The sequence below is a fragment of the Ictidomys tridecemlineatus genome, chromosome 7, assembly GCF_052094955.1.
Source record: "Ictidomys tridecemlineatus isolate mIctTri1 chromosome 7, mIctTri1.hap1, whole genome shotgun sequence".
Classification (NCBI taxonomy): domain Eukaryota; kingdom Metazoa; phylum Chordata; class Mammalia; order Rodentia; family Sciuridae; genus Ictidomys; species Ictidomys tridecemlineatus.
The window spans coordinates 50,378,237-50,390,137 of NC_135483.1; the positions used below are offsets into that span (position 1 = coordinate 50,378,237).

Sequence of the window (11,901 nt, forward strand, 5' to 3'; positions counted from 1 at the left end):
CTGAAAAAGTGGGCTGGAAATTAAAGTTGTAGTCAGTTTCAAATTATGTTCTTATGCTTCAGATTTAAAGTAGGGTGTGGAATATAACCTTGGAACTTATGGAAGAAAACTCAGGGAATCCAGTGAGTTCATTTAAGTAGTACTCTCATGAGCCAGAAATCATAAAAATGTTTGGGGGAGGAGAATGAAATAAAACAGCCACTCCAAAAAAAGATTTCTCCAGCAGGAGCACGGTCATCATCACTGATGATATTGGCCAAATTTCTAGTGTAAATTAAAGATAGGAAAAAAGATACATTACTGCTTTACTCACTTTTCCTTTTCTGTCAGCAGTCCAATAATTGTAATGATTAATGAACATAACAACATTATTAAAATATGAGGATATCTGAATATAAACCTATATGAAAATGGCTCATATTGGATTTTCATATACTGATGTATTAAACGAGACTCTCCCATATTCTTCTTGGCATATTTTTCTTTCAATACCAAATGCTGTTTTCTCAGTGCTTCGTGCACATTTTTGTTCTCTCAAGCCCAAGATCAACTTATTTCATTTTTATCTAATAGTGGGTACTCCCATATAAATATTGGGTGGATGAAATTACTATCTATACCAGAAGACTGTGATAGTCCCATTTCTACTTTACTCTGTGCTCTTAAGCCAGTTAAAAGATTCTAAAGGCCATAGTTAAAAAGGTATACAGACAAGTTGTGTATGTTTGAGAGAAGTGACGTGTAAGGAGAAAAAATGAAGTTAAACCAAAACATCACTTATAAGAACTTAAAGCTAGAAAAGGACACATATTTACAATTAGAAGACAGATTTAAGATTCGTTTCTGTCATTTGCATTGTGTGACATTGGGCAAGTTATTTTACCTCTCTGAACTTTTATTTGTAAATTGTAGATACAGTGTGTATCCTAACCTCACATAATTGATGTGAAAATTAAAATAGGGCATGTGAAAGCTCTGTGTGTGCAGTATACTGTGAAAACATTACTGATTCTTGGAGATGGAAGGTTAGAGGAAATGGGATGACATTCTTGACATATGTTCAGTCTTCCCAAGTGAAAGAGGACTTAGGTTTGCTCTGAATGCCCAACTGCCCCTACTGAAAAAAGCAGAACTAACATACAATAAATAAAAGCTACAGGGAGAAAAGACATTGTATTTTATATATATATGGAGAGAGAGAGAGAGACAGACAGACAGACAGACAGAGAGAGAGAGACAGACAGACACACATACAGGGAGTGAAATAATTGTCAGCATTATTCACTCACTCATGGGATGGTTTATGAAAAAACCAAAGAGGTTTAGTATCCATTATCTCTGTCAATATTTCAGTATACTCTTGGCTGAGCCTGTCAAAGGGACAAAAACTATGGATGATTGAACTAGATCACATTTAAGATCACTTCCATTATTATGAAGCCACAAATTCTTTGTTTCCCTGAATGTGTATCCTTTTTTATCAAGCTATTAAGATTTATAATCTAAAATATGCTTTTCTGAATGTCACATCTTCTGATGTATTAAATAAGACCCTCCCATATTATTCTTTGTTCTGTCTTTGGGATTTTCTGGATTATTTTTCTTAACACTACTTCTGTATATTAGTTCATACTGGTTTTTCTTTCGGAAAGATTTCAATAAGAATCCCATCCATCTCTTTTTGAGCTTCCCATCATCATCAACCTATCTTGACAATCTGAATTCAAAAGTCCCATTCTCTTTTCAGCATAGGTTGTCATCTCCTTTATGTCATCTCCTTTATGCCCATCAAGCAATCATAATCTTATCTTTTATAAATGAAAAAATAAAGACTGCACATTTATGCTTTGACATGCACATAAAGTAGTTTATTACTCCAAAAATTGCTTGGTAGAAGGGGGAGCTATTTTTTTTATAAAGAAATTTAGTAAAAAGAAAAAATGTTTTGGTTATCTGCCTTCTTAACCTACTTCTGATAAATACAAAGTATAAACAATAACATTGTTTTAAAACTAAGTAAATTAACATAATAAACAACCTCAGGACAATCTTTCAGTTGTTTCAGAGTAAATGCTTTTTAGTTATTTAGAAGCATCCACCAAAGGAAAACAAGTGAAGTATAAATTAGAAACTATATTTATTCATAACTGGATAATGACTTTGTTACTAGTTGAGAATAATAATCATTACTTAGATTGGTCTCTTATACCATTATTCTAATTATATTTTATGTCCTGTAGTTGGTATGTAGCCATAAAGTTGTGATTCTTATTATAAGATCTTAGAAAACGGCTTTAGATTTTGTATCCTTCATAGATTGTTATGTGTATTTTGTTACTTAATATTAAGACACATGACCAACTGCTTATTTTGATGTATCAGCAAAACCTACTTGGTTAGAATACTATATAGCTTCAAAGTAACTTCTGCTTCTTACTATCTTTTGTAAACTTATTTATACCCCAGCTAATTTTTTTTACCTTTGAAAAGCCTTGCAGTGAGAGAATTTCTTTGTCTGGATGATCCACCAGGTCCATTTGATAGCCTAGAAGAAAGCAGGGTAAGTGCTGTATTATATATCACATGGAAGAGGAACAAATAATACAGTACAATAACTACATTGTTTCTTGAATTAGATTTGCAAGCAGCAAAATATTATCATTTCAGACCATGAGAGTTTTTCACAGAAAGCTCTTAATGTTTGAGTCAAAGGTTTCTTTCTTTGAAATGCATGGACCTAGTTCAGTGAAAAAATAAAAATTCGTCAGCATCATGTAGTCAATGAAGATCTAAAATAAATCCTGTCTTCTTTAACTGTTTCAAAAACAGTAACTTAGAAATTTTGTTTTACTACATTTAATAGAATTATTTGCATACTGAGTTTTTTCTAGTCACATATCCAAGTAAAGAACCTACAGCTAAAATCAAATTTAAAACTTATCTTCAGAAGTACAAGTAATTGTCTTGTTATCAGTTCAGTTCATGCTTGATGCTACTCAAATTACATTAATTGACGTGTTTAAGTGGCCTATTTCTTCAAGGAGTAGGCTAGATTCACAGAAAGATTTGGTAATAATAGATTAGCTTGCATTTTATGCAAGTTTTTTCCCCAAATGTTTAATGGTATTTAAATGGAACAGATTTAATTGATAGGTTAGCAGTGTTGTATTCAGTTAAACTGAGACGGTTCTTTGTGTTTTAGTGTGAATACTGTAGCTTTTAAAAAGCAGCATCAATGAAGTAAAATCTTTATCCAAAAACTTCCTTCATATGCTCCTTGTCCATTATAAATGTAAAATTTAATAGTATTTTATAAATTTATAGAGCTATGCCACCATCACCATGATCTGGTTTTAGCATATTCCCATCACCTCAAACAAAAATTCTTATAAGCTCTTTTGCAATCAGCCCAAGGCAACCTTTACCCTGCTTTTAGTCTCTCCAAAGTTATATTTCCCGGATATTTCATATATAGAATCATACAGAATGTGTGGATGTGGATGTGTGTATGTAATTATCATACAGTATATATAGTCTTTTGCATATGGCTATCATTACTTCATTCCTTTTTATTATTGAATGGTTTTTCATTGTATTCATTACTATATTTTGTTTATATAGTTACTGGTTGAGGGACATTGATGTTTCCAGTTTTACTATAACTAATGCTGTGAACAATTTCATAGAATCTTTTGTGGGGAAATAGTTTTGTTTCTCTTGACTTGATCCCTGGAAGGAGGATTGTTTCGTCATATGGCAATCTTATGTTTACCTTTTTAAAGAAACTCAAAGACTGTTTTCTAAAGTTGCTCTACTATGTTGCATTCCCACTAATAACATAGGAGAGTTTTCTGCCCTCAAATATTGATACCTTCTTCATTCATTTTTGAGTGATAGTTTTACAGATAGGTCCTCTTCCAGGACTTTGAATGTGTCATTCTACCTCCTTTGGGTTTCTGTTTGTTCTAATGAAAAGTCCACCTTTAATTATATTGTTTCCATATACTTGCTGAGTCATTTTGCCCTTGCTGCTTTCAATATCTATCAGCAGTTGACGTGTTAAAGTGGCCTATTTCTTCAAGAAGTAGGCTAGATTCACAGAAGGATTTGGTAATGATGTATCAAGGTGTGACACTCTGCGTTTATGACACTTTGGCTTTAATAAGCCTCTTAGTTTTGATAGGTTAGTGCTATACAACAGACTTGAGAATTTGTTAGCCATTATTTCTTCAAGTATTTTTTTCAATCCATTTTTTCCTTGGTATACTTCATGATATACTTCATGTCTTATCACATATTCCTGAAGTCCTATTCATTTCTTCAATCATTTTTCATTTATTTTCTTCTCCCTTCTTAAGATTAGGTAATTTCTGTTGATCTACAAGTTTTGGGGATTCATATTTCTGTCCTGTTAAATCTGCTCTTGAGCCCCTCCTATTAATTTTTCATTCTAGTTACTGGATTTTTCAACTCCAGAATTTTCATTTGCTTATTTTATATTATATTCTTTCTCTTTATTCAGATTTGATATTTAGTAAGTAATAAATACCTTTAATTCTATTGCTTTTAGTTCATTTAAGATATGTAATAGCCACCTTACAAACCATTGTCTAATATACCCAATGCTTGAAGTTATTTAAATACAGCTTCTATGGACTGCTTGGATTCTGTTGAATATGTTTAGTTTTACATTGTTTATTGTCATGTCACATAATTTTTTGTTAAATACCAGACATTTTAGGTAATATATTTTAACAATTCTTGATTCTGATTCCTGCCTCCTAGAGTGCTTATTATTTTTCTTATTATGTGGGTTTGTTTAGTAACTTGCCTGAATTAAGTCTGTGATATTTGTCTCCCCAGAAATATGTGGTCACTTTTGTTCCAGTTCATATTGTTAATCTACAATTTGTTTGGAAAGTCAGATTTCTAAGTGTACATTAGGCTATAGAAGATTATTGTTTATCATTTCTTTTCTAGCTCACAGATTTATTTGCATTATAAATTTAAAGAAATTCTGTGTTCTTTTCTTTCAAAATAAAATATTTAGTGATCTTAATGAGATATATCTCTTTAGTCTGCGTATTTCCTTAAGCAGCCTCTCATTTTAAGAAAAAATTCAAAATGATTTATTAATCTACATCCCTTAGAGTGGGATTATTGAGATTATTTGAAGAATAAGGAATCCTCAATCCAGTAAACCTTGTCTCTAACCTACTTCTCCTACTCTCTGTTGAAGGCTGTCATTTCTATCCTCTCATGTATCCGAACAGAGAAGATGAAGGATAAGGACCTAAATTTATTCTGTCTTCCTTTGGAAAAATTGAAATCTATTATTTGTATGGAGATAATATAATTGGACTAAATGAAGTCTTAGTATACTAGCTTTAATGAATAGCTTATAATTAGAAATGAATTATAAAAAAATCATCTTAAAGAAACATGTTATAAATACAGATAATTAAAGCTAAAATCATTAAAGCTTCTATTCTTTCCTCAAATTCTAATTTTCAGTTATTCTAAAGGTTGAGAGCTGAATTTTCTTGTTCCTAATTTTGAGAAATTTAGAAAGGCAAAGAATACAGTCTGAATTAGGATAATTAATGTAATCAATTGTTAGGATCATTTGCTAGGTGATTTTTCCAGTTCTGAGGCACAGTTTCTCTCTGCCACAGAAGAAAATTATATACATCATAGATTCACCTTTAATTAGCATTATAATTAATTAGATTTATATATATATCTGTCTTTTATTTTTTGTTTTCTAGGAATATAAGCCATTTTTATAGTCTCATTAACAGAGCAAAATAGTTCTATCAGCACATTTTTCTAATAACTATTCTAAAATAGTTTCTTCCTCTTAACATACATCTTCCCTAAGAAATACCCCCTTACTAAATGGTTTTTAATATTGGAGGAAACCCAAGAATTTATGTAAGGACTATTTAAAAATACCTTACAACTTAATAAATAGTCGCTAAATAATTCAACTCAGGAGTGTAATCATTTGGTTGTTGTATATGTATAAACATATGCCATGACATGTTTAAATTACTTCCCAAATTTGTTATACTTTCACTCAATATATTTTCCTCTTGTCCCATGTTTTCATTAATACTGAATATTGTCAGCCTTTTATTTTGTGATTACCAGCTGGCTTACAAAACTTTTCTATCTAGTAACTCTTTGGGACTTCTGTGAATTTCCTGTTCCATCCTTTGTCATATTTTCTGTGATTTTTTTCCTTCCCTAAACCCATGATGTAAAGATACTCTTCTAATTTTTTTTCTAATAGGTTTAAACTTCTACTTTTCACACTTGGGTCCTTTAATTGACTTTGCTTTTTCTGTATGGATGACCATTCATCCCTATATCATTTAGGGAAATGTTCCTCCTTCCTTAACTAGTTAGGAATTCTTCCTTAATCATAAAACATTCATTGTGACTATTTTTGGCCAATAGATAGTCTCGTATCTCTAGATTGTGTTAATTACTGTAGCTTCATATATAATCTTGGTATCAAGCAGATCAAGGGGTTTCTTCCTTACTCTTCAAAGTTGGCTGTTTACTCTTCTATATGACTTTTAGAATCAACTTAAAAACTCCTGTTGGCATTTTATTTGGAATTACAATATAGTTATTAATTTTGAAAGGTTTTGTCTTCATAGTATTAAATCTTCCTATCAGTAGATCTTTGCTTATTTAAGTCTTCTTTTAAAGTTCTTCAATAAAGGTTTAATATTTTTCTTAAACTTCTAAGAAAAACCATAGGATTTATTCTTAGCATTTTTTATATTATAATTGGTGTTTTATTATATTCTAAATTATTACTGTTACATTATTGATTTTATATATTTATTTTGTATGACACATCCTTGCTGAAATATTTTCTTAGTTTATAGATCCTTTAGGATTTTCTGTATAGTTAGTCATATCACCTCCAATATTAACAGTTATGTTTTTATCTTTTGTAGTCCTTAATATTTTTCATTTCATTGTATTAGCACGGATCCATGGAATTAAGTTGAAGCCATTATCGTTTTTCTCCCTTCCTAATTTTAAAGGAAATGATCCTACATTTTACCATTAGCATATGGTGTTTACCGTAAGCCATTGATGGTTGTAAATTGTTTATTCTCTTTGTTTTTGTGTTAAGGAAGTTATCTTCTTTTCTCCTTTGCTAAGTTATAGGGGTTGTGTTGGGGGGGGTTGTTAATGCTTTTGTTTGCATGTGTAAAGATGGCATAAGAAGACTTAAATAAGCGAAGATCTATTGATAGGAAGATTCAATAGTATGAAGCTAATACTTTCCAAATTTATCAGTAAATGTATTATAATTCCAAACAAAACGACAGCAGAATTTTCTAAAGAACATACTAATGAACTGAATTATTGACAATTGATTCAGTTAGTCAGTTTTGATAATTTATTTGTTTCTAGAAATTGAAAATTTCATGTATATTTGCATAAGTCTATTCGTAATATTCTAACATGATTTTTAAAAATCTGTTAATATATTTGTAAATATATAGCCACTTTCAGTCTAACTTACTTACTACTATAATAATTCTAAAGAAAAGGGAGTTATACTTAGGGACTAAGAGAGCCAAGATAATAGAGACCTAAAAAGATGAGTATAGAGAGTAAATTTCAAGAGAGTGAATATACTTGTGATTTTGATCTGTTTTCTTGACTCTTCAGTAATGCACTTAAGAAAAATACTGTATCAGTAATTAATTTTATTCTCTTTCTGCATTTTTTAAGGCTTTCTGTGAAACTTTAGAAGAGACTAATTACCATTTACAGAGGGAACTACTTGAAAAACAAAAAGAGGTGGAATCATTGAAGAAACTGCTCAGTGAGAAACAACTTCACATAAATGCTTTAGAGAGTAGAATCAGGTGTGTTGTGATACTTGCCTTTGTAGTATAATTCTACTCCTAATACTCTGGGCTACATACCCTAATGATCTCAGAAGTTTCTGATTCTTAAAGTCACAGAATCTTGGCCTCCTTTGTAAATTGGATAAATTGTCTTTTGATTTAATTTAGAAGGCTGAACATTTGTAGAATGGGGGACATCAGGAAAATCAACCTCTAGTGGTTCAACAAAGATAAACATTATTTGTTGTAACCTAAGTGATATCTTTATTTCTGGGCATATATGCCAACTTTTCACATATGAAAACCTTCTTGGGTTATTTACATATTTACCTTCTCATCAGCATTTATCAAATTGAGGCTTAAAATCCTTTTAATTTTAACTACTAATTTCTCTGTTGATTCTCACGGTGAGCAATTTATTGACAAAGTGACTGCATTAGATGCAACAACTGAAGACTACTAAAGCTACATGTATTCACGGGAATAAACATATTACTATTTTATACCTATTTTATTCATACAAAATAACTTTTTGCTGTAACATACTTTAGAACATTATCTTTAGAAGCTGAAGAATCATTGTATGTATCAGGAGTAGAAGGTGGACAGATCCTACGAGTGGAGTCCTGTGGAGTTGAAGTTGATCAAGATATCGTGGATGAAGAATCTAGGTATATAATATTTAGTTTATTATAGCCTAATCATTTAAGTAATAATTCTAATATTCTGAAGAGCATTCTTTATACACTCAGTGTTATTGTGTTCTGCATCTTTTGAACAAACAGACCATAGGTGTTCTAGGTTCTCCCTAAACTTGTCTTTGGCATCAGCCTGTGTGTTTTCTCATTGCTTTTTTTCAAAGCTATGCCTGAAATATCTGGCCTCTGACAGAGGGAATTAGTTTTGTAAATCTTTTCATTCCAAAATAGAATACTATAATATCTACCACCCTGCCTCCTTAATAGAATGATGAAAAGATAATATATTTGAAAGTACATAGAATTTTTATTACATATATATCTAAGATAATCATCAATATTTTAGTGGTAATTGTTGAACTATAATTATGAAAGCAAATTTTGTTATGGTAACAACAAAGTAAATTTTTATTGTTAATGGCAGTTGGGAGAACTGAGTTTAAAATACATTTATTTATGTATTTACTTCAATTTACATTTCCAAAGGTGTTACCTGATAATTACAACTTAAAAATACTAATTTCTATATTTTTAATGGAGTATTTTATTACTTTTACATTGAATATTTAGTATTTACTCAAGGTAAATAATTTTTAAAGATAATAAAAAAAGAGAAATAAAGGTTGGGGAATATGGCAAAGTGGTGGAGTTACTTCATAGCATGCATGAGGGCCTAGTTTTGATCCCCAGCACTGGGGGAAGAAAAGGGAGGTGTTAATAAAGTGGAATGGCAATCCCTTCATTGATATGTTTCTCTTTTTTTACAGAGCTGATACTAAGCCACACCTAAGCTTCTGTGAACCTGAAAATGCCACCCCAGAGATAGAAGTAGCAGAATTGGCATATAACGCTGAAGAAGACTAATACAAAACACAAGCAGCTCTCCATTTCAACATTTCAGCAAATTTAGAATAGAGTGGCAAATACCATTTAAAAAGAAAAAAAAGGACTATGAAACATTGACAAAAAGAACAAGAATGTATATATATATAAAGTTTACATAAAAGTTTTTTTAAGTTATTGGGATAGGAAATATATTCATTGCTGCTTTTAATTGTCTTTTATTCAGCTTTGTATTTAATACACTGAAAAAATCTAGTTAGAATTCTATTATCAAGGTCTACATTCTAAAATACTGTACATAAATTATTATGGTGTTTTGCCTGTATAATGCTCCAGACATAAGTGTCTGTGTGAGTGTGTGTGTGTAATCAACAGGTACATTAGTCAAGTGGAAATTAGTTGCATGTTACTATCTGGGTGATGTATACTTCTTTGTATCTCTGAAATGACATATTTTCATTAATGGCTTAAATCAGTGAACATCACAGTAAGGGTAAAGATGAGTTGAATTTTGAATGTTGACATGTTTGCCATCTCCAAATAAAAATTTCTTATTTGAAATGTTAGTACTATTTAAAAGAGGAGAATGACTTTCTAGTACCAAAGGAAAACTTTTAAAGAGCTATAATCATATAATAGCTAATGTGACAAAATAGCCTTGATTTTAAAAGTGAACTCATTGGTAAAGATTTTATAAATGTTCCAGTTTATTGATATATTAGACTAGTTTATTTGCCACATCATCATCTTAAATCTCTATCAGTAGACTGAGTGAGTTTTCCTTTTTCAGAACACTACCTCTCTTTGCTAATCAAGGTATATTCTTTTGAAAATACACTACATATTCGAAATTGGGAGTTGTACAAAAAAAGAAAGCAGAAATCCATAGACACTGCAGATTTCCTAAATGGCTTGAACCCATGGCATTGTGGTTTTATTTCTGTGTCTGTGAAGGTGTTGTTACGCTGTGTTATGGCTGATTTTCTTTTTAATGTATTTAGCCAAGTGATGCACTTTATGAAAATTAAACTCATTTGTGCCAAGTTTAATTGGTGAATTTCTTTAGTAAGTGGAGTTAGCAGAATTATGTAGTGCCTTCATATTACAAAAGTCTCCTAGGTTTTGTGAGTCAGCCTTTTGAAAAATGTTTATGTTTATTTCAGCTTTGTGTACAGTTATTTAAAATGCCTTGTTTCATTGTTATAGTCTGAAGTTAGTCATTTATTTTTGTTTCTACTGGTTTGCATGTTGCTGTTAATATGCATTGTAATCATGCTAGCATTTTGAAATCTCAGTTGTTGTGTGGAACTTCATAAGCTTTCTCAAACCAGAGACATTTGCTAAGGAAATAGAATTAAGTCTCCATTTGTTTCTCTTTACTAACTAAAAGTTTATTAGTGTCTTAATGTACATACTAAGATGTAGTTGTTTAAAATTCTACTGACATTAATCAACATATCCCATGGCTATTTGTTAACTTTTTATCTTAAAAGGAGACTATTTTTTACCAACATACCTAAAATTTAAAGGCTTTTCAAAATGCACAGATATGCTCTACTCAGAACATTTTCCACAAAGTGTATTAGAAATGTGTTTATTATCCTTAGAGACAGAAATGAATATAGTAAATGCAACTGCTTATTTATTTTAAAATTATTATTCTAGAGTTTACCTAAAGCTTAAAAAGTTAAATCATTTATACATACCTTTTTGAGGCTAATAAAGCAAGATGATGTTTGCCAAATTCCAGAGATTATAGCGTAACACATCTTAAAGGGAACCTTACACTTTGAAATTCTGACTTTTCAGAACTTTGTAAAGTTCTAGGTGGGTAAAGAGTAACTCTGTTGACTAGGTAAACTGCCATTATTTATATTTAGAATTGACTTTTTTTTACTTTTATAATTCATTTTATTCCCAGTATTATTATATTTGTTAATAAATTATATTTTCATTACAACAGTAGCTGTGTTGTTCAGAAGTTGAATACCATTTTTCCCTTCTACTTTCTGTGACCTCCCTATTCCCTATAATTATTGTAAATTGAATTATGTTTAAAGGCTGCTGCATTTTGCAGATGTGGAATGAGTCTGATTTTCCTTATGAGCTTATACTTCATATCACTGATATCTTTGAAAAATCTTTGTGAATAGGTGCAATGCTCTTCATATGTAATCATTATTAATAAAAAAGTTAAATGTAACTAAATTAAACATACTTTTTTAGTCTTGAAACTTACACTATTAAGAATTAAGTTCACATAATAGTAGTGCAACCATAAAACTTCACATTTTAAAATGTATTTCACCTGTCCACTGAAGTACCCACTTATCAAACATTAATTGAGAAAATGTATGTAATCTGGTTCAGCTATCTGTGGCATTAGAAGGGAAGAATGGCCTTAAATCTAAAAATCATTTTCCTGGTTTGAAATGGATTTTATTACTTACAAGAAAGAAGTTTTGGTGCCCTACTGG

The 11,901-nt window shown here is 30.6% G+C and overlaps 1 protein-coding gene across 1 annotated transcript in view; it reads left to right on the forward strand.

Annotated features, from left to right (window-relative positions):
• Snx16 (sorting nexin 16) overlaps positions 1–11,389 on the forward strand; it is a 37,445-nt gene extending 26,056 nt beyond the window's left edge. The window contains exons 5-8 of the mRNA XM_005335998.4: positions 2,491–2,560; positions 7,765–7,901; positions 8,435–8,554; positions 9,349–11,389. Coding sequence (XP_005336055.2) covers positions 2,491–2,560; positions 7,765–7,901; positions 8,435–8,554; positions 9,349–9,445 — 424 coding nt within the window. The 3' untranslated portion in view covers positions 9,446–11,389. The remainder of the gene's footprint in view (positions 1–2,490; positions 2,561–7,764; positions 7,902–8,434; positions 8,555–9,348) is intronic.
• The last annotated feature ends 512 nt before the right edge of the window (positions 11,390–11,901 follow it).